Genomic DNA, 22,407 nt, shown 5'->3' with positions numbered 1-22,407 from the left:
CAAAATATAAAACAAATAAAGTTAAAATTTGACTTTGTTTTAATCATACATGTATTATATTTTATATAAATTATTTATTCCTAGTGATTACTGTTCAGGGCAGATCATTGTGTTATGCAGTTTTGTTTTTATTCACTGATTTATGTACATGTATGCTGTGATAATACGTTGCATTTTTTTTTTACCTCCCTTGCCAATACAATGCGCATGATTTTGACACAGACAGAAAGAAAATGTAAAGCTGATGTCAGCTCTGCATGGGAACACCCATCTCCTTGGTCTCCGTGACAACCAGTTCACATGGCAACACAGAGCTAAAAATATCTGGACAGCTCTAAAAATAACTAATAAGGAAAGAGAGAGGGAGCTCTGCCTCCACACACCTATCTTTGTAGGCCTCAAGATGGCGGTACAGTGCTGAGGCAGGATCAAAGGTGTGTATGAGAGAAAGAAAGACAATAACAGTGTGTGTTTCTGAGCGAGACGGATTCATGGGGAGAAAGGGATAAACATACAGGGAGGGGAGTTATGATGACAGACTGGGAAGGTGGCAGGGCAGCAGGCTGGGAGAGGACTGAAAGCTCAAAACTACAGGATGATTGCCGACAAAGCTTCAGATTTTAGTTTAACTGTGATGGAGTCAAGCAGAGTTAAGAAGTTAAAGACACAGGATTTTTTTCCCCTTTTGCCACTCTTTACCACAACAAATGTGATATTCTTCATACAAATAACCAGCAGCAGTAAATGGTCACTATTAACTATCATGGAAAGAAATGATAATTCTAAAATGACCTCAAAGACTCAAAAGTAATATGAAAAACCATCATCTCAAGGTGTGACAGACCCACAAGGAGCACGAGAATCCCCACCAATCATTAGAGCCAACTAAGTCTCTGGCATCAGTGGCAAAAACCATGTCTTTTAGCCTTTGACTTACTACTTCAAGATAGTCCAGGGAGGTTTTAAGAGGAAAGAAAAATAACAATGATTTGGAGAGGGGAAAAAGCACAATGTCATATGTAGCAGGAACTAGAACAGGAAAGGAGTGAAACAATAATCAAAATAAACTGTTGAGGAGACTTTATCAAGCCAGACAGAAGATGACAGAGGGACTATGAAGAAAGTGATTAATAACAGAAAAAAGCTGACAGGGAAAGAGAACAAGGACAGAAAGGAAAGAAGAGGAAACAAAAGAAGATGATGACTGTAAAGTAAATACAAATAAATTGCAAACAAGTAAAGCTGGTGAAATGGTGAAGAGAGGGAGCAATGACAGAAGTTGCTATGTAGAAAAATGAGAGAAAAAACAGAAAGGAGAGGAAGCAAGGACAATGATTGAGAAACTACTGGGTCAATACATATAAGACTGAGCCAATAAACAAGGAGAGAGAGAAAAAAACAGAAATATAGAAATGGTAAGGAAAGAAAAAGTAAGCAAAAGAAGATAAAAGATAGAGAAAGAAAGCAATACGGAGCTGGAGAAGATGATGGAGAGAGCCAAGAAGAGGAGGGAAGACAGAGAGGGATGCAGGAGATGAGAATTTTGGTTTAATGAGCAGATTCTCATCATGCGGCTCATTGGGTGAGAAAGACCTGGGAAACTTTTAATTGTTCTGCCTGGGGCCAATGGGAGGACAGAAAGAAAGGGAGGGGGGAGGGAGGGTGGAAAAGTGGAAGAGAGGAAGGACGGGGAGGGGGAGGAAGGCAGAACGAGGGGAGGATGGAGGGCGTAGGAAGCAAAGAGAACATTGGACTTCTGTATGTTTTATGTGATGAAACTTTTCAGTACAAAAAATATTAGAAACACTATAATCCATCACTTTTCTCTCTTTGTTTTGTACACACAAACATAAAACTAATACACTAATATACTCCAATAGAGAGAGAGACAATTGATCTAAAAAAATACTTCTTGCAAGTAATGCTAATAACTAATAAGGTTTTGTGCTTTACATTTTTGGTTTCTATTTAATACAGAAGTTAATACTATTTTGCTGAGTCACCCAGAAAAATGTGTCTGAGTGGTAATGCCCTTGAACTGTGATAATATTTCTGAAAAAGCTCAAGCTGTTGGTGTGGGTATTGACTCTTCTTCATCTGCTTTTTTCGGTATGGTGTTCCACAAGGGTCCGTTCTTGGCCCCTTGTTAATTTGGGTTTATATGCTCCCAACACAGTATTTATATTCCATAAGGACAAAACTGCATGTTCCAAGTCCAGAAAGGGGCCTCAGCCAGAAACTCCCAGTGCACCCTCATTACACATTTAGCTTCACCAGGTCTGTTTGGCATCTTTACGTAACACCTGATCCAACTCACCAGCAGGTATGATCAGCCTGCTCCTTTTTTCACCTGAATGTCTGAGACATATGTCTGCAGAACAGATGATACGTTCGTAGAAACAAAAACTTTGGCGTGCCCCATCGATCTGGTAGCAAGCACACTTACACACTACATTACAGTATGTTCAAATATGGTGTTTGTTACAAACAGTCAGTGATTAGAACAGGAGTCCATTACAAACCACTACTGGGATTCAGATCTAGGGAACCCCTTCAGGTTTCTCAGTTGTTACCTACTGTACTTGCATGTTGAAGTCCCCTACCAGAACCCGACTAAGAGACTCCAAGTAAAAATAGTTCTGTAAGAATGCTCTTTTTTAAGAAACGTCTTCAAGAACGTCTTCAAGAACCAAGTCCAGCTGGTCTAGACTCAACATTTTTGGATATACCATGACCTGGATGACTGAGAATCTTTACAGACCTATGGTCTTTATTGTTTACATACTTGGTTTACCTACTTTTATTTCTTGCATGTACACCTCAATTTAATGCTCTGTATTTGTATTTGGTGTTTTACTGAATGTATGCATCCTTTTATTTTGATTGTAAAAGACTTTTTAATGTAAAAGGGTGCTATGTTAATTTAGTTATTATTATTATTAGTTATTATTTACATTTGTTAACTCCACATAAACTCAAGGTGGCAATGTTGACCATTGTAGGGCTGTGTGGGATTTCAGATGCTGTCAAGACAGGGAGTGTTCTTTGTGCAGCCTGGTGATCGTGAGAGGACTGTGTTTGCACAGTTTTGTATGTTGTCAACGTGTCAGAAGGCATCAGAAAGACACTTTCCAGATTTTTGAAGTTCAGGACGTGGTTTGGAATTAGTCGTAATGTATATTAATATTTTGAAGGAGTCCAAAATAAAAATATTATTGCTAACAAACATGTAGAAAATTGGCTTTTGCATGGCCTCTTCAGAGAAGCTTTATGTGAAAATGTTTCAGAACAAGAACCAATCAGTGATAGATGTCAAGTAAAGTAATCCTAATGACATTAAATCAGTGATTGCATCAACCCTAAAAAGCCTGATCGGCGCATCTCTACTGATTATATTGGGTAGATAATAGTTCAAACCAAAGGGCAGAATGCAGATGGATCAGTGCTTGCACTAGTATGGCTTTGCCTTAAGTGCCTTCTACTTGTGGCCACTGATAGTTGCTAAGTAGCTGTATGGTTCAACCAATCCTATCTCTCCATCCTTCCCTCTTTCCTTTAATGTATCCTTCCTCCTTCACTGATGCTCCCTACTAACTTCCCACTAACCTCCACCACTCCCTCTTTATCTTCCTTATGACCTTCTTCTCTATCTCCTTCCTACTCCTTTTGCCTTCCTAAAAGGAAGACCTTCCCTTCATCCTCTCCCAGTATTTCAAGTATAATGTACTGTAGTGCATTGCACCCAGTTGTACCTCACAGAGCAGCAGGTCAGTGATGTGGAAAACCATGCAAAGGGGGAACTTTGCAGTGAAGAGGGTGAGGAACCACTGGGAGGCGTACATGTGTGCCTCCAGGTTCAGCTCCTGGAAGTGGGACCACAGGTCTGGAAGCTGTTCCTGTAGGAGCAGATAGAGGAGGAAGAGCAGAGGGGTGGGGGGCAGAGGAGGAACTTTGAGATAAAACAGCACTTACAAGAACATAACAATGTGGCTCAGCTTGTCATTTCAATTTTACATTACTTCATTTTTACTCAAACTTTATTAAATCATCCAGTCCCACTGAGATGATAATCTCTTTCAAGAGAAACCCAAGAACAAAAAAAAAGTTTTAAAGGACAAATAACACAATTCAGTACCATGTTCTAGCTGCCAAACAGTCAGAAACATTATTCATAAATAACACACATTATTAAACTTCCAGAAAAACGATAAAATTGAAAAGATACTATATTACGCAAAGCAACTGCAATCACAAAATTTGACATTTACAAATCTTTAACAGACTAGATATACTAATTTTATGGAGCAATCTGTTGTATATAATGCATAATATGTATAAGCAGCAAAATTCGGCATTGCCAAGGTTATATTATTATGTGTACTAAATCAGTTAATGAGGGCATTAGAATGTTCTTATTAATTTTCTTTAACTCATCACTCTCCTCATAAATTTTGTTTTTGTTATCTAGTTTATCTGCTCTTATATACATCTGTTTTGTTACAATTAGATTGAACACATAAGAGGGAAGAGACAGCTGGTGTCAGAGTGAAAATAGTGGATCTGTGTCCATGCATGTACAGTGAATAAAGGATTGAATTAGCCAGATAGTGATCCACTTTGACAACCAACACTTATCATGCCACATGACACCTGACTGGATCAGATAATGAGCTCCCACCCGTACGCTAATAATTAGCAGTCAATGCTAACATCCTTACATCGAGCACATTTGGTCGATGCTAACCGAGTAATCCTGAGAGACGACTGCTAGCAGGGCAGGAATGGATTTTAGGGCCAAATTAAACTCTGCTCACTGAGTAGATTTAGGCTGTAATACCTGAGTGGAATAGGACTTCACACCAGCAATCATCAGCCTCAACAGACAGAAAGAACGCTGTTTCACCTACAGAGACTGCAAGTCTCACAAACACATACTTACTGTTGAATTAATTCTTATTATATTCTGTGACCAGAAACAATGAGTCAACAAGGCAGCAACAAACATGTCGTCCCCCACAAATGATGCAAGCGCTGGTAACATGCTCTATAAATTTGAATATGATCAAACTTTCCTTGCTTTTATGGAAAATGCAAATACTTTTATAAGGCTGCTAGTCGTATCAGTGGCACCCAGTATTGTTTCACTATATAAACCTTGCATTCAATCATTAATCAAATTAAAACAGCCCAAGGGACCTTTATTCTTAAACTATAAAATTGTGGAAAATCAAATCTGTTGGAAACTGATGGTTCTGAAGACTAGTCTGTACAACAAGGACAGCAAGATATGTGACGTGAATTTCATAGCATTTAAAATTATGGCATAGAAAGAAATGACTGCTAAACATTTTTAATTTTGACCTGTAATTGTAGTGCTCCCCAAGGCTGAATTGTTTAAATTTTCGGCCAATAAGTGGTGAGAAAAATCATTTCTTAAACTATAGTACAACCAGAGGTGCCTGGGAAAACGTGCAAAGAATGAACAAAGAAAAGAAACACAGATCAATGAACAAACTGGGGACGACTTGTAGTCGATGCCTTATTACATCCAACTGTCTGTCCATCCAGTCAGGGTCATCCTCTTATCATCATGTTACTGTCCATAACATTGATTGTAATACATTCCTTTGCATTTTGAACATTATAAAATATTGTATCACTAACCTGCATCAGCCTCTCCAGCTGGTAGAACTTGCAGTGAAGATCTTCAAAGTTGTTCTTGTAGAGAGCTCTGAGGCCATACTCGTACATGATTTTCACCAACACACAGAAGGCCTGTTCTTCAGGCATCTGAAACAACATGAGTAACCATAAACTACAGTTACATGAAACACAGTAAAACTTTGAACAAGTGACTGGCCAAAATATGTATCTGTAGCCACAAAGAAAACCAGGATATTTTATTAGGAGCTCTGCAGGACATTTGTCAGATACACAGTCTTCAAGACAAGAAACAGATTAATTGCTTATCTCTATCTGCATTTCAGCTACTGTGAGGCACTGTGATGCTGCCAGACCAGGGTCAAATTCTATTTACAAAGTTTTTTTTAAACCCCACCCATCTGGTACTAAAAAAAGATAACATTATTTTACTGGCTCTAAATGAAAATAGAAGGACAGAGGAAGAAGGTGAATGTGTGAATGATATGAAAGGGTCAGACTTCAAGGTGTTTGCATGTGCAAGTGGGTACAAAATATGTTTACAAGTGTGAGCGGTTCACTGTCTGTATGTTTCAGTGTGTGTGTGTTGCTTGGATGGATAGAGATAAGAGGAATGAGAGAAAGCTTGAAATGGAGTGTGTGTCTGTGTGGGTATATGGGTTTATTTCTCCTCTCTCACACACACAGACACACACACACACACACGCAGACCGTGAGGTGATATTTAATCAGAGTGACAGTATGTGTTTGGGGCTGAATGGGCTCCTGCAGGTAAACCTGAACCCCTATTAATATTCCTGACATCTCCTCTATAACCTCTCCCTTCTTCCTCTTTCTTCGCTATATCCTGTCTGCCTCCTCCTCCTGCATAACCTCTCTTTCTTTTACTGCTGCTCTCCTCTATATTTCTCCTCATCATCATCTTTACAGCCTCCTCCTCCTCTCTTTTCCTTTAACTGTTCCTCTTTTCTTTTCTCCTCGTGTCACCTCTCTATACTTCTTCCACTAAAATCATCCATAGCTCTTCTCTCCTCTCCCTCTCACTCTCCTACTGTCTCTCCTCACCCCACCTTCTCCTGACCACTCCCTCCTCCCTCAGTCTCTCTCATCTTTAACCTCTGCTGCCCTTGTCATCTGGACTTCAACCAAACTTCCACCGCTCTTGGGACTCCCGCCTCCATGTGACTACTACTCGGTCTCTCCTCCATCTGTCTTATAACACCTCCCTCAAATTAAATGTGTGCATTTGTTTTATTCAGACAAATTGCAATGCACTTTAATCATTCAAAAAGAAAATATGTTCTTTAATAAAAAGAACTGTGTGTCTGCCAATGACCTTGGAAATAAATGTGTGAGAGAGAATGGGTGTCCACCTCCTTCTCACTCCTCATTTCGTGCTATGACACTGTCTCATGTTTTCAGTTTTACTTTCTTTCACACACTCTCTCACTCCCTCTATTCATCCAAATTGAACTGCCACAGTTTTCATTCCAGCAGTCAGTGACTGTCTTTACAGAGACATTCTTTCTTTCTCTCTCTGCGGACCTCCATTTAGTTTGTTATATTGTCTTGGTTCTGCTTTATTACACATTTTACAAGTTAACAGACTTGGTTTCAGAAGATGGTAAATATTTCTGCACAATGCTGAAATATTTTTCATTAACGTGTTAACCTTGAAGATTTGATTGACTCCTGTCCTCAAACATTGTCTGTAGGAACATCAATGTAACATTCCAGCAACTCATGAGTGTTTTTTATTTAAAAAGCAGAGAAATATGAGGACTACAGAGCTCAAGTAAATGTACAGGAGGTGTTATATTTTTTTTTTCCAACAGTATGTATTGATTTTGTTGTTTAATTTGTTATGTTACGGGGTCTCATTTGTCTCTTATTTTTCTCAGTATCTGAAAAGTATTCATATATATATGTATGCATACAGTATTGTCTATGTACTGTACTGAATATGTACAATATATGTACAGAAAACAGACAAAAGAACAACAAAAGTGTTAGCACTGTATGAGGGAGGTGATGACTCATCTCCAGTGGATGACAAGTTTACTTACATGTAGCAGGAGAACAGCAGCAAGGAATGACTGCCCCTGACAATAACCAATTTCCTCATCGTAGACAGAGTAGGCCTGAGAGAAAAACAGATGAAGACAGACAGAAAAAAAATAAATTCACTTAAATTCATCACCAAAATATTAGAAATCATTGATATTAGTCAAGGGTGTTTAAAAACCTTAGATTAGAAATTGTTGTGATTTCAATATTTTCACCTCACTTGAAAGTTATACAATGAGGTTTTGAATCAGTTGATGATATTTTACCCTTCTGGAGCCTATCAGACCCAGTAAGCACAATCAAAACATACCACTGTATACTAACTAATAATTTCAAGAGTGGCGACAGTAGAGACCTTTGATGTGATGTTGAGGTGTGGTGCAGTTACTTTACAATGACCCAAAAAATGCTGTGAGGAAAAAGCTCACAGCAGGGTCTTCTTTCCCCGCTGATTCTGCCAAGCCCGTTCCCTTGGCTGCGGTTTCGCTAGATAGTAGGTAGGGACAGTGGGAATCTCGTTCATCCATTCATGCGCGTCACTAATTAGATGACGAGGCATTTGGCTACCTTAAGAGAGTCATAGTTACTCCCGCCGTTCTCACAAATGCTAGCAACCACATACTGGCTTCTCAGTGGGCATTTTGAACACCCCGACTATTTGCTGATTGTTTCAGACGAACTCTAATAACATATCCTGTTAACACTGGGACTCTTAGCAATTATACTATGGCTATGGATGAAACAATGCTGTGTGAATATTCTTTAGATTGCTGGATGGATAATGTGATCCAAATAAGGCAAATAAACCTTATAGAGGCTGTATGGTGGTGGTACTAGGGGTGATTAAAATTATTACTATTATTACTATTAAGACGAACAATAATTTGTAACAAATGTCATGCCTAACTTTCTTAAAAATCCACTCCAGACATGTTTTAGGAGATACAAAACAACTCTCCTCTGAATGATAATGCGTATAATATGGTTTTTGACATGCAACAAAAGTCTGACCATAACTGAACCGAAACTGTAGCTGTGACAAGTGTTTCTTGTGACCATGGAAAGGTAATATTTTCAGTAAGATCAGGAATTTCAGCTTCTTTTTCAGAGCCAGGAGTAAGTCTTCTGTACATCATTTGATCTTAAAAGCTTAGTGCCTTGTTCATCTTCCAGGCGGTACTAGTGTTATCACTTTAATGTAAATATTGTCAGAGCATCAGACAGAGATCTGACAGACATCGGAGGACATTTCCTAAGAGACAGGTTCTCTCCAGTGCTAGTGTTTTCTTTTTTTTTCCCCAGAGGAATTTCCCTGGAGACTGTTTCTCCCCATCTTTGGTTTTGTCTCTGTCAGTTTTAACCTCTCTCACTCTTCCTCTCTCTGTGAGGCATCTACTCACTAAATCCTGAGCTATGGCAAAGTCCCTGTATCTAATAACATGAGACTGAAATCCTACACCCACTTTCTGAGGACAACTGGAGAAGTTACTGAAGAGTATGTTATTGTTTGATCAATGAGAAATTATTAGCTATACAGTAGATCACCAAATACCAACTGAAAAATCTAGAAAACTATGCTTGATCTTTGCTTGTATGCCACACTTTTACCCTTTAAGTCTTTACAACAAGTTAGCGACTTTTAAAGGTGCAGTGTGTAGGATTTAGTGGCATCTAGTGGTCAAGTTACAGATCGCAACAAACTAAATACTCCATTTCTGCCAAGTCTGTTCTGCTAGATGCCACTAAATTCTACACACTGCACCTTTAAGAGTAGAACGATGAGCTAATGGTGCTTTATTTTACACAAGCTTTTATTTCAAATGTGCTAAAGGCATAAAGCAAAGGCAAAAGCCAGGTGAATGTACTCACTATCCTGGCACCAATAAATCATGGAAACTAGCTGCCATTCACAGACCCATCATTGCCTGGGATAAGAAGGCAGAATACACTGGTTCTGTTAAAGTCTGATTGATTTTGTACCGTACCGCAAAGAAACTCAGTCATGCCATAACACACCACTGCTCACCCCTGCAGTAGCAAGAGAAGAGGGGGCCTGTCCAACATAAGAAACCTACTGTAGCTGGTTCACTCATTAAAGCATGTAAGACCGATCTAGGAGAGTAACCTTCAGATGAGGGAGAGTCTCGGAACGGTTGGTGGTTGACACACCTCACCAATCATGTTAATGAGCAAGCAGACAGGCCTTCTCACAGTGTAAATAAGGATCCAAGGGGAGGCAAAAGTGTCCAAAGCCATTGAAATTACTCTTTTTTTAAAAGGACAGTGGCAGAAAGTGAAGATGAAGAAAGGGAGACACTGAACCAACTTCTGCTAACATCATTACAACGCATATTGTATGGGCTAGGAGAAAGATAACATCAACACTGAACAACAAATTAATGACTGCCCAAATGGGAGTTGAGCAAGGCACCAAACAGGGCAACCCAGAGTCCATTCCAAGATCACCTGACCTCTACCTATCAGCTGGTGGGCAAAACCAGGCCTCAGCCCGGCAGCTCAAAATGCTTAAGACGTCAGCAGCACCAGAACTGATCACAGACCCAAAGAACATAGTACAGATATCCATTTAAAATCTTCCCTAGTGTTGAGGTTGAGTTGTACACCTGGTGGGGTGTTACAGTGGAGTTAAAGTTAACTTGTTTGTTTCAATAAAAGTATTTACATATTATGTGTTATGTTCAGCTCTCATCCAGAACCACCACTTGAAATGACTAAGCTGGTAAAGGTTCAATATCTTCCTCAGATATTTTGGCAGGATGCTCATTCTTTGATGGACTTATTAACAGTAACAGCAGTTAACTCTCTGAACATTAGGTTAGAGGACTCTTTCCCTCTTTTCATGCTTGAAAAATTAGTGTGGACATCCAGAGCTCCACTGCTGATCTGTTCAGCTAATTTGGGGTTTGATGTGGAGGTAATGGAGAAGTCTTGTGGAGCTGTCTGGAGTGTAATCTACAAGCTGACATGCTTGATGGAGTGTGGCATTCACACGTCCCCAACTCAGCTGGGAGAAGTGCATGCTGACAGATGGATGGGGGAGGTCCTGGTGGGAGAAATCTAAATTTGTTAGCCTGAGCACATAATAGGCTCAGAGGGGTGGATTATTAACAATCTATATGCCTAGTTTCTCATAACCAATAAGCACAGTTTTAATCCTTACATGTATATAACTTTGAAGAAAACTTTTCTGACAGTACAAAAGTGTTGATAATCATTGTACAGTATGTATTTTTCAGGTTCCTTAGTGCTGCCTAAGGTACACCATTACACCAACACAAAAACACCCTGTCAGGTATTAATGCTACAAAAGTGCAAGAATGTAGAGAGCTTTTGACTTTTGGTTCATTCTTTCAGGTCGCCCTGACAAAAACTTGCAGGTTAAAGGTTTATCCTGCAATGGCCACTGGATCCATCAATGACCATATGTGCTATCAAAGTCTAGAGCAAGACAATGAGTTAGGGCAGCAACTATTTTCATTATGAATTATCAGTTATTAATATTGATTATTTTTTTGATTGTTTTCTCTACAAAATGTCAGACAATATTGAAAAATGTTCATCACATTTTTACTGTCCTAAAATATGACATTAAACATCTTGTTTGTCTAATTAACAGTCCAAAACCCAAAGATATTCAGTTTACAATAATATAAAACTTGACTAAACTTGACTAAAAACAACTTAAACAATTAGTCAATTATCAAAATAGTTTCTGATTAATTTTCTGGCAATTGACTAATCAATTAATCAACTACTCATCAATCAACAGCTCTACAATGATGACCTGAATTCCTCACTCCGAAGTGTTTTAGTTTAATGCTGGAAACTAACTGAGAAGGAAATTGTGCCAGTGGTGAATAGCTTTTGATTTTGGGATTTTGAATGAAAATAATCTGTAAACGAAGTTCTGTAGCAGTGAAAACATTCAGATCTCATTTGAAGTATTGCAAAAGAGGTATTTCTAAGGTATTGCTTTTGTGATTGGTTTATTTATAAAAGTAAGGATATAAATATATACATTTGAAGTTCATATTCCTTCTGCAGAAGTACTAGATAAGATGGGGCATGTAGAGAAATAAAAGTTTTGACTGTTAAGAATTTGTATTCCAAGTGCTGTTTCCATGGCAATTTCATTTTTTTGTGATGCATTTTTGCTTAGTGCGAACAGCTTTTCTTTCTTGGAGGTCAAAGGGCAGCATCAGCTTCAGAATAGAAAGCGGGGAAATTTCTATTCTAACAAACCCCGCTTGCAATGTGTTTTCATGTATATGGAAATCTGATCAGGACGGTGGTCACCAGGATATGAACTAGTATCTTGAATAATGTGTGCATGGAAACACTCAGTGATCACTGAGATACGCAACATTAGCTCGGTTGATGAGGCAGGTTAATGCGTTACCATGTTTGTTTTTTTTCCCCCACTCTGTTTAAGTTCCGTTTCCATGGAAATATTCAGGATATTCTCTTTATCCATCTATTGGAGACTCACAGGTTTTAAATCCTCCCACCAGCTGGGAGAATAATGCTCTCCTTTCCCTAAAAACCCACTGTCACCGTGCCCTTGAGTGAAGTACTTAACCCCTGACTGCTCCAGCGGGCCTTCTGAATGACCTCCAGTAGATGTCTGTGGTTGTACAGGTTAGCTGGAAGTGTGACTGAGTGGAACATTAAGAGAATGAAGCAGATTGTCAGACTGAAAAAGAGCACAGAACTCAGTTGACCTTCCCCAGAGAATAAAGGTTAGAAAACAAAAGACTCCAGGCTTATTACTGAGTAGGATATGAAGATGAATATACACTTTGTCCTGGATCCTCTGTGCCTGTAACCCACTCATGCCTCAAGATCCAACCAACCTTATCAGCAGCAAATCTACATGGATTTGCATACAAATGAAGGCTGGCTCGCCACTGACCTAGTTGGGTCCAGACTGGACACTAACCCTTCCTGACAGGTCCTCCCAGAGCGCTGACCGGCCATACTCTGCTTCTGCAGCGCCAGAAAAATGCAAAGGAGCAAAAGTTCAAACTCCATCATTCTAAAATTACCTTTGATTTTAAAGAATAAACAAAACACTTCTGTGATATCCTTAATTGTGTTTAAAGTATACCCTATATACACTCCTTTCATCTGATTTTGCGTCCTTCACACAGATTTCTGTTCGCTACATAATTACTGAGGGCAAGCTTTTAAGTATGTTTACTTCTTACCACTGAATTTAATTAGATGTTATAGAAAGATGGTCTAATGATCGAAATATTCCTTGTTCTCTTTCTACTATCCACTTAGCTCTTTGTTGGTGTGCAGGGCCTTTTTTCTTCACAGGACCATTTTAGGATGATTATTTTTCACCAGTAAAACCACTTCCTTCCCTCAACATAGTTCATAGCGTGACAGGTTATGTACAGGTGCACATAATTTGCATGGTCACAAATATTCACAGGGTGTGCAAATGTTCAGGAGGAATAAATTATCTTGATCTGTAGTTGGACTGATTTGGTTCAATTTCATAAATGCAAGTAAATGAATGAATGAATGAATAAAATTAATCCATATTACATCTGTTAAAGAATGTGTTTCATTTTCCATAAAAGCTGAAAATGTATTAAAATCATATTTCTTATTGCATTATATTTAGATAAGACCAATTATGTATATTTAGGAAGTTGTTTTATTTTATGTTGTTATAGTGGTTAGGGCGAATTTTCGTAATGAAGGCTATTTGAGTAGCTAATAGACTTACTACTTAGTTCATGCTCCATATAATTTTTTTCCTCTGTGCTTAAACATTTCTAGATCTGGTCATTTTTGATTATACATAGTTCACTGTGACCTCTGGCTGTCCCTCACTGAAGTCATGGTTGTTAAGTCAACAGAACGAGTGTGTGAAAAATCTCTTCTTTTACTGAATAAAACCAGTAATGCGTAGTGAACTATTTCAATGTTGAAAAGTAATTAAGAAAGTACTCTGAAGATGCAATTGTAGAGAAGTCTGTCAATCACTCCAAAGCTTGGTTAACTGTTAATAAATGAGAATATCCTTTTTTGAATATTAATATTTAACTTGAAGAAATCACACATGCTGTTGACTGCAGATTTGATCTTTTTTTCTGCATTGAAAAGATGTCTTCATGAGAAGCCATCTTGGTTGAATTCATAGCTGCAGTCAGGTTAGGAGTCGGACAGTGACAGAGATTAAGACTGGCTTTAATACATTACAGTAGTGTTGACCTTGGCTTTTGTCTGAATAAAATGTACCGTGTGTCTTCACAGATAATTACCTCAGGAAATGAGTCCACAGGGAACCTCTCCTTACAGCACATATTTCCCTTATTCATTTTTAATGAAAAGGGGGAACTGCTGCATGTTTTTGTGATGCAAGGCTTGTGGCTGACCCTTCAAAGGTCAATGTGAAGGATTGTTCAATACTGTGTTTGTATGCATGGCTTTAAGTTTTTAATATAACACTGTTACATTTCATATTATTCATTTTTAAGGGTGCTGTTTATTTTGTAAGGATGCATCAACAAAAGGGGTTTACGTGTGATTTTTCAGTGTCTTCTGTATATTGAACCACATATTTATCTTGTCTCGTTTTACTGAAAGTACAGAAGGCTTATTCCAACTCTCACTGTATTTACCAAAAGAGCATCGTTCTTTAAACAGGATTTCAAGATTTAGATGATATACTAGTACTTGCAGGGCCCTATTTCACCTTGCCTCAAAATTTAAAATACAATACAATTACACTGTAGTTTCCATAATGCAGTTTACAGTCTCCAAACACAGGCTACATCTTGCAAATCATTCACTATCAATTAGTAGTCTCCAGGACATCTACTGAGAATCAGCCGAACAGCATGAGGCAAGACTAATCATAGAATTATGTTGAGTCTTTAAAATGATGACTATTCTCCTGCCTCTAAAACTGTCCAAACTGTGTTTATCAACTATTTAAACTAGGCCTTAGAGATCTACAGTAAAAGCATGAAGCACTGTGAAACTAAATGGTCTGTTTCTTGACTCCAATCTGATATTCAAGAGCCATTTTCGGTGGGTAATTTGACAGAAATTTAACGCCTACACAACAACCATCATGTTTTTCCACTTTGAAAATTGGAAGAAAAGATCAATGACTGTCCACTGAGTGGTGCGCATGCCTGGTATGTCATGTGTAGGAAGAGTTCATGTAGATGTTTCAGTAAAGGCATATATTGGACAGCCAACTTGAAATGCCCAGCAAATGCCTACTGAGACTTGCCAGACCACAAAGAGTGAGAAAAAAAAAAAAAAAAAACACCTAATGGTTGGCTACAGAGGGATAGACTCAAGTTTTGCAGGGTTTAGCACAAGTTTGGATTAGCTGCTCATCTCATAGCACTTCCCAGCAGGAAAGTTTTCAAAAAAGTTTGTAACACAGCATGACAGAGTGTATATTTAGATTTGCCTTCTGTTCCCTGATGCCATACAAAAAATTTAGGTAACATACATTCATATATAATCCCTTGATATTACTGATAGCTAACTCTATTTCTAGAGAAATGCCCCTCCACAACCTCAATTTGATATCTCAGACTCACCTTGCAAATCTTGTACAGTGAATCCTGCCCATCTCCGTTAGAGTCCTTGAAGTAGTCATGTGCAGGAAAGGTGCGGTGGATGTCCCGGGTGATGACACCTTCCTGGGCTGAATCCTGCAACACACATGCATTAAATGCTTTAGACGTGTGACAAAAATAAAATCCAAATACTTAAACATGCGTTGATGTCCTTTTCATGAGTGAAGGCAGTGCAAGTTAAATGCTTTGTCTTATGCACAAAGAACAGCAAAGAATTTTTCAATTCAGCACACAGGACGTTTTCACTTATCACACTCTTAAAATTGTTTACTGTGTTACTTTGTATGAAAAAGGGCAATGTCTCAAGCTCAACACAGAAGTGACTCAGTTCATAACTATGATATAAACCAGCAAATCTTTGCTATGTTGCTGTGTTTGTTTGTGTATATGTATTAGTGTTTGCCCCATTCCTCCTGCAACAGCGCTCCCCAGGCCTCAGTCACTTAGTCTGTGTAATGTCTAATCCACAGCCACTGCAGTGTACACACACACACACACACCAAACACGCCTGCTTGTTTTCCTGTGTGCTTCTCACTCACAAACACACATACATACACAGACACTGTTATTTCCCTCTCACTTTCTTTTTTTACACACATACAAAGTCAGTCATATGCACGCCATCACACACACACACTCACACACACACGCACAGTGCAAACACTACCGGAGAGAAGACTGGCAGCACAGCATTTTCCATCAACTCACTGTAAGCTGCAGATAAACCAGCCCTGAGCCTGACTGGCCTTGATGTGTGTTTGTGTGTATCACAGACAGAATGGGAGAGTGTGTATGAGAGAGAAATTTCATCTTTCTTGCTTCTTTCCTCTCCTTGTTTCCTGAATGTCGAGAAAGAAGGGGGGGAACTTAAGCGAGAAGCGTCTCATATAGAGGAAAGGGAGTCTTTCTGCACATTTGTGGATAACATTTCAAATGTATCATGCTCGTATGATCAACTTGTCTTAATCCTTTATCATCTTTCCAACCTAAATAAACTGTCTTGTCCCTTTCTCTCTGTTTTTGGTCTACCAGGAGGAGCCTTTGTCAGGCTGTACCCTATTGTCTGCATATATTTGTGCAGGGAGATTCCACCATAAAAGATAAAAATTGAGATTGCTTGTACAACAACGTAGGTTAGTGAGGTTTTTTTTTTGCGATCGCTTACAGACTGGCATAATTTGATCAGTACAGTGGCCACAAGAAACTATCTCCTGATGCTGAAGTAGTGACAGGGACTTGCCACCCCCTGCAGCCAGCCCTCGTGCTAGGTGTTACTCCAACACTTGTCGTTCCTCCTTCGCTCCAGTTACTCCCATGTCCCTCACTAGGGGGGCACAGCTTATGTACCGACAAAGCCAACTTCTACCGGGAAGATGATGGTGGCAAGATTTAAGTACTTCAGCCTCTTCCTCTCCGAAGCAGATTTTTAAAAAATCAAAAAGATCCAAAAGATATAATTACCTTTCTCATGTCAATGCCCCACAATCGTTGTATTGGCTTTTGATTTAACACTGTAAAGGTTTTTAGCTTGTTGTTTTTTGGTTGTTTTGTACACAATTTAATTTATATTATTCTATTTTTCTTTACTTGTGGGGGTTGTTTATTCATTTTTGGGTAATTTAAACATTTATTACATAGCAGCCAGTAGAGAAATGACACAAAGGGGAAGAGAAGAGAGGAATGACATGCAACAAAGGTGTTTGACCGGACGCAAATCAGGGACAATGTGTTTCATGGCCGGCACCTTAAAATAACCCTTCAGCCACCAGTGGCACCACATGCTAATGTTTTTGTTACATAACACCTGCTACATATCATATTTATAACTTATGTTAAATGGTAATTTTATGTAACCTTTTATCTAACCTTTCTGGTTTGCTGTTTTTTCCTCTTAGATTATTTTTGTTGATCAATTCTTTTTTCTGTTTGTAAATTGAACTTGGGAAAGAAATATATATCAGAAAAGAAATCCAGCCTCAACCAAAGGCTTATGACAGAAGGCTGATAATTATTAAGAATCAGTCACATTCTTTAAATAAAAAAAAAAAAAAAAGACAGCTCCTGATGTTTGTGAAATAATCACAAACACACAATTATATTTCATTTATCGCTACTGTATTTTGATATTTCAGTCTACAATTAGCTAAATATAATCCCTTGTTTACTATATGTTGCCAATATCTTACAATTTACTTATTCTGTATGACTCCAAATACGTATGGTTTAAGTGCTTTACATACATATCCACAACACACACACACACACACACACACACCAAAGGGTTTGATAGAAGCTGCTGGCACAACTGTGTGTAATGCTTTAATGAGATTTGTAGTGTGGAGGTGGTGTGTCGTTCTGTGTATTATGTGTTGGAAATGGAACTAACAGTTTTACATTGCGTTCCCACTGCGGCACAAAAAGAAAAAAAAAACAGGCAGCTCTTCAGGAATGAAGGTAGTGTTGTGTGAGATTGTGGTTGTTTTTAACCTGACAGCAAAACAAATTCCCCAAATGGAACAAAAAAAAAAAAAAGATAAATTATATTTGTATGTAGTATATTAACAACACATAAAATCCTCTTGGGAAACACAGCCCCTAACATTAACCTGACACCACACAGACCAGAGAGGGATGATGAGAATTATTCACCAACATATACAGTATAGTAATATCATTAATACCAACTAAGTTCAACAAATTCCAACTTTAATTCCAGTAAAATTAGAAAAGTTCCCGACACATCACCTCCCCTCTAAATACCATATTGGCCCACATATAACACCATGTTTTTTTGCTGGAAATTTTAAGCATGAAAAGTGATGGATCATATTATATTTAGGGACTAGTCATGTACATGACATGTTCACAACAGCAGATGATTAATGGAGCTAGTAACTGCTCTTGAATTAAAGTGTGAGCCTTTTAGTTAAGGTTAGTGTGTTGTTCGTTACCTTAATGTTGCTAAGCTAGCAGGTTTTTCCTTTTATATAGTCATTCCAAAACTATAGGACTTTTCTGCTGGCTCATGCTATATGCTCTCCCATGATAGATGAAATAAATTAATTCAAAATGACAAGAAAACACCACCTTATGTCTTTACTGCAGATACCAACCAGGCAGGGTCATCTATCAAAGTTGTCACAGAATATTTTGTTAGAGGATGGGATTCCCAAATTTTGAAAATCTTTCCTGGTCTCTAAACTGGCTGCTTGCAAGAGCTTAAAAGGAGAGTTGTGTGAGTACAGAATGAAAAAAGCCTTATTACCAGAGCTGTGATTCAGCTGAGAGATTTGAAAATCATAACTTGTACCACTGACGAATGCGGTTTCTCTTTGACATGATAACGTAGAATAAGAAAGACCTGTAGTACCGTTTGTCATGTTTACTTAATTTTGTTCACCAATAATTGGTGATTATAATACAATAGGTAATTATTTCTGAAATGGTGCTAAAACGCTCGTGTGAAAGGAGATCGTTGTCGTTTAAAATGCTATTTTAAAATGAAAGCGTATTAGTGTGGACATTGTGTAAGACTAAACAACCAAATTCCTTTCATACAGATTTGTTTTCATCCTCCCAAAGCGCAATGATAGTTGAGGTGAAATACTGTGGAAAAGTTTCTTATGGTATCAACATCAACATAGTTTGGTTTCTTTGTCATTAATTAGAGCAGGACCACATAAAGAACAGTTTAATTACTAAGTAAAAACATTACTTTTAATATATTTAATAAATATTATAGACTACTGATTAATGTATTTTTTATGAGCAAACCTATCAATAACAAACACATTTATGACATTGTAATTACCATGGCAACATCAGAACCAGTAAGAATCTGGTTGACAGTGAAACTTGTAAACACTTTGATTTAATAAACCATGCATGCCTCCACTAATTAACAGCCTCATTACTCAAAAAATGCCACCAAAAAAAAAAAGTGGAGCAGACGTCCTCTACTCTGCTCAAATTCCTTCTTCCTTCCTCGTCTTGAATCCTCTCTCTTCTCTTAGAAATTCCCCTGCCTTTTCCCTCTCTACTTGAATTCTTTACTCCCATCTCCTTTTTCCCTCTTATGACTTCTACCCTTTTCTATATTTTCCCATCTTTTCTACTTCATCTCCTACTGTACCACCTCTTCTTCTGCTTTCTCCACTTTGTTCTCTTCCCTGTTAAACACTTCTGTGGTCTCGCTCATCTTGTATTCTCTTTTTTACTCACTTCTCCTATTCCATTTTTTCTTCCCTCCTCTCATTCGACCTGCATGTTTACTCATAATTTTTTTGTCTCATCTTCTGTGTAGAAAGCAAACATGCTAAGACGTTTAAGCTCTATGGTCTCAGTGTGCAGGCTGACAAGACCAGTTTTATTTGTTAGCAAACATTTAGGGAAATCTGTTCAGGTCTCTTAACAGACTGAAATTATCAGTGGATAAAATAAGCTGAGGAAAAAACAAAATCAAAAAATAAACACATATCATACACACAGAGATAAATGTGTATACGATTCTATAAGTATAAAATGCAATGTAATGGTTTTCTTGCTTATCATGATATTTAAAGAAATTAAATAGTATGTATAGTAGGTTAATGTACGAGATACATGCTAAATGAAAAATGTAAATGTAAAATGAGATACAGTATTACTGTCTTATTAGCTTATTATTATTGTGGGAACATTTTTCATTCTGGAAATCAACAGTTCTGTAATTCTGTGATCGTCTGACATGTTATTGTCATCATCACAGTCACCACTCCAACACCATTTACTCTTCAAGGGAAGAGTAAATGGTAGAAATACTGCATCCAAGTTGTATTATGGTCCACAGAAAGCTATGTCACATGAAAATGTGAGCTTGCTTAGCGAATATAAAAAGCAAAAGTCGCTGTTACTCACTCTTAACTACTCCTGAGTTCTTTTTTATGGTGGACTGTTCCTTTAATTTACTGCAGTCCTGTGCTGATTAGTGTATACCTATTCTTGCTAAGCATGTGCTGGAACAAGAGTTATATGCTGCTCATTTAGGTGTGTGCGTGTGTGTGTGTGTGTTCGTGAATGCTGAAGCTGGCAGCTCTGATCTCTGCAGGGAGGCTGAAGTGTTCAGGAGGAACTGCAGCCTCATCAGCAGCATCAGTTCTCCGTCACAGTGCCCCAGTTCCACCTCCCTGCTGTACACTGCTGTACAAACACAAAACAAACAATGAACCCAAGTTTCTATACCCCATCACCCTATGAGCAAAAGCAGAGCCTTTGAACAGGCTTTATTGTTTTGCCCTCTCCCTCCTGCACTGAAAATTTGCATGTGCTGCTTCGGCTAATCAAAACGGTCACACCAATCTCTTCCAGTAACAGCTCCAAAAATGTTAGTCAAACACTAACCTGGCATCTAAAAAGTTAACAGCATAACATAGAACTTAAGTTGAAATGTGTGTTTTGCCCTTTAACAGGCTTTGTGGGCTTAAAGGGGTAAAGCCAGATGTTTGCCCACCCTGCTACGGCTTGGGCAGAGAATTGAGTAGTGGCATGGAAAGGTAAATCATCTCCTGAAGACAGCTGAAGAGAGAGCCGGATGTTGCTACTGAGTGTGGTGTGGGCAGAAGCTAAAAGCTCAGCATCATCACTATTATCACCATCATCCAAAGGATCTTCAGCCTGAATATCTTATCACTGCTGCCACAGGTTGATCAATGCAAGAGGCAGTCAGGGGGATCCAGAAGCCAGTTAGCAGTGTGTTTGTTCCATTCCTAGACAGGAGTAACAGAAGGACAGAGGATCTGTGGCTTCGATAAGACCAAGCAGGAGAGGCATTATCACATCTGAGGAAAAAGACGGGCCATTCTTGACTGCAGATAATCCTTTTTCCATTTCGTTTTCATGTTGCTGTTTAAGTTGCTGAAAAAAGCACTGAATGGCAGTTTGAGGTGTGACGATGTTGAATCTTCCCCAATTGGCAAAACCAGTACATATAAATTTCAATAAGCTGTTTCACAGAAGCAGAAAGGCAAGCCTATAGAGCCTTTTAGATGGTAAAGCTTGTGTAAAAAGAACCATATATACATATTCATGATGGCATTCATAGTCAGTACACATACATGCTAATGTACACCGATTAATGCATGAAAGCAGTACAGTACACCCAAACACACATAATTTCAACTCTTCAACACAGAAAAACAATTATCTGTGTGTTGAAACTATAGAATAACACGCATATAATGGCTGACATGAACACGCTCGTATCATTCACCTGTACACAAATGAGCTGGAATGTTACATATCAGCCCAGGATCTCTCAGCATTTTGCAGATGACATAATAAATATGGAGGGATTAAAAAAACATTAGCACAGGCAGGGGGATTACATCGACACTGTCCAGCATCAGTCTGTATCCAACGCACTGTGTGTGTGTGTGTATCTGTCGGAGTGTGTATTCCTCAGTATTGTGTGTACCCGTCAGATTTATCCCCTGGTAGCTTTTAAACTGACTGAAGGCAAAACAAGACAGAAAAGGAGACGGAAATAAGGAGAGAAGGGAGGAGAGAGAAGCAAAGAGCAAAAGGGGGAAGAGAGAGAGACAGAGGGAGATCAAGACAGATAACAGAGAGAGAGAGAGACAGATTGAGACAGAAGCCGAGAGAGATAAAGAGAGGGGAGACAGATATGTACACAGAGGGGAATGAGAGGCTTCCTCTAATTGTAGCCTGGGGGCTTGTTGGGCAGACAGTCCATTACTCAGACCTCACCAACAGGTAACCTACTTAACACGCGCAGCTAAAAATAAAAATTGCTGATGTGTCCAAGCCTGCACTCCACCTCCACATGCCTCTGTATCCAACAGCATTTAATTTAAGCTTACTGGCCTGACTGGTGGAAGGTGCCACAGGTCCAGTAGGTCAAGAGTTTTCCCACTGTAAAAGAACCAGTTTGGAGACACACTATGGCCACAGAGGAGTAATACACCTGAGGCTATACTGTCAGACCAGGTTTATTTATACAGCAAATTCTCTGCAATGCTTTCCAGACATGATGTATAAAGCATG

General features: G+C 38.6%; 1 protein-coding gene across 2 annotated transcripts in view; it reads right to left on the bottom strand.

Moving 5' to 3' along the window:
* The window catches only part of rabgap1l (RAB GTPase activating protein 1-like), a 129,021-nt gene that overhangs the window by 32,278 nt on the left and 74,336 nt on the right, over positions 1-22,407 (bottom strand). For both annotated transcript variants that reach the window (XR_006404876.1, XM_044361350.1), the window contains exons 14-17: positions 15,327-15,440; positions 7,728-7,802; positions 5,665-5,790; positions 3,753-3,896 (exon numbers count right to left, since the gene is read on the bottom strand). Coding sequence is in view for 1 of the 2 variants with exons in the window: in XM_044361350.1 (XP_044217285.1) it covers positions 3,753-3,896; positions 5,665-5,790; positions 7,728-7,802; positions 15,327-15,440 (459 nt within the window). In the remaining variant the exon portion in view is untranslated. The remainder of the gene's footprint in view (positions 1-3,752; positions 3,897-5,664; positions 5,791-7,727; positions 7,803-15,326; positions 15,441-22,407) is intronic.

This window comes from Thunnus albacares, chromosome 9, assembly GCF_914725855.1.
Source record: "Thunnus albacares chromosome 9, fThuAlb1.1, whole genome shotgun sequence".
Classification (NCBI taxonomy): Eukaryota; Metazoa; Chordata; class Actinopteri; order Scombriformes; family Scombridae; genus Thunnus; species Thunnus albacares.
Note: the sequence above shows the minus strand (reverse complement) of the source record. Positions and strands in the feature narration are given on the sequence as shown.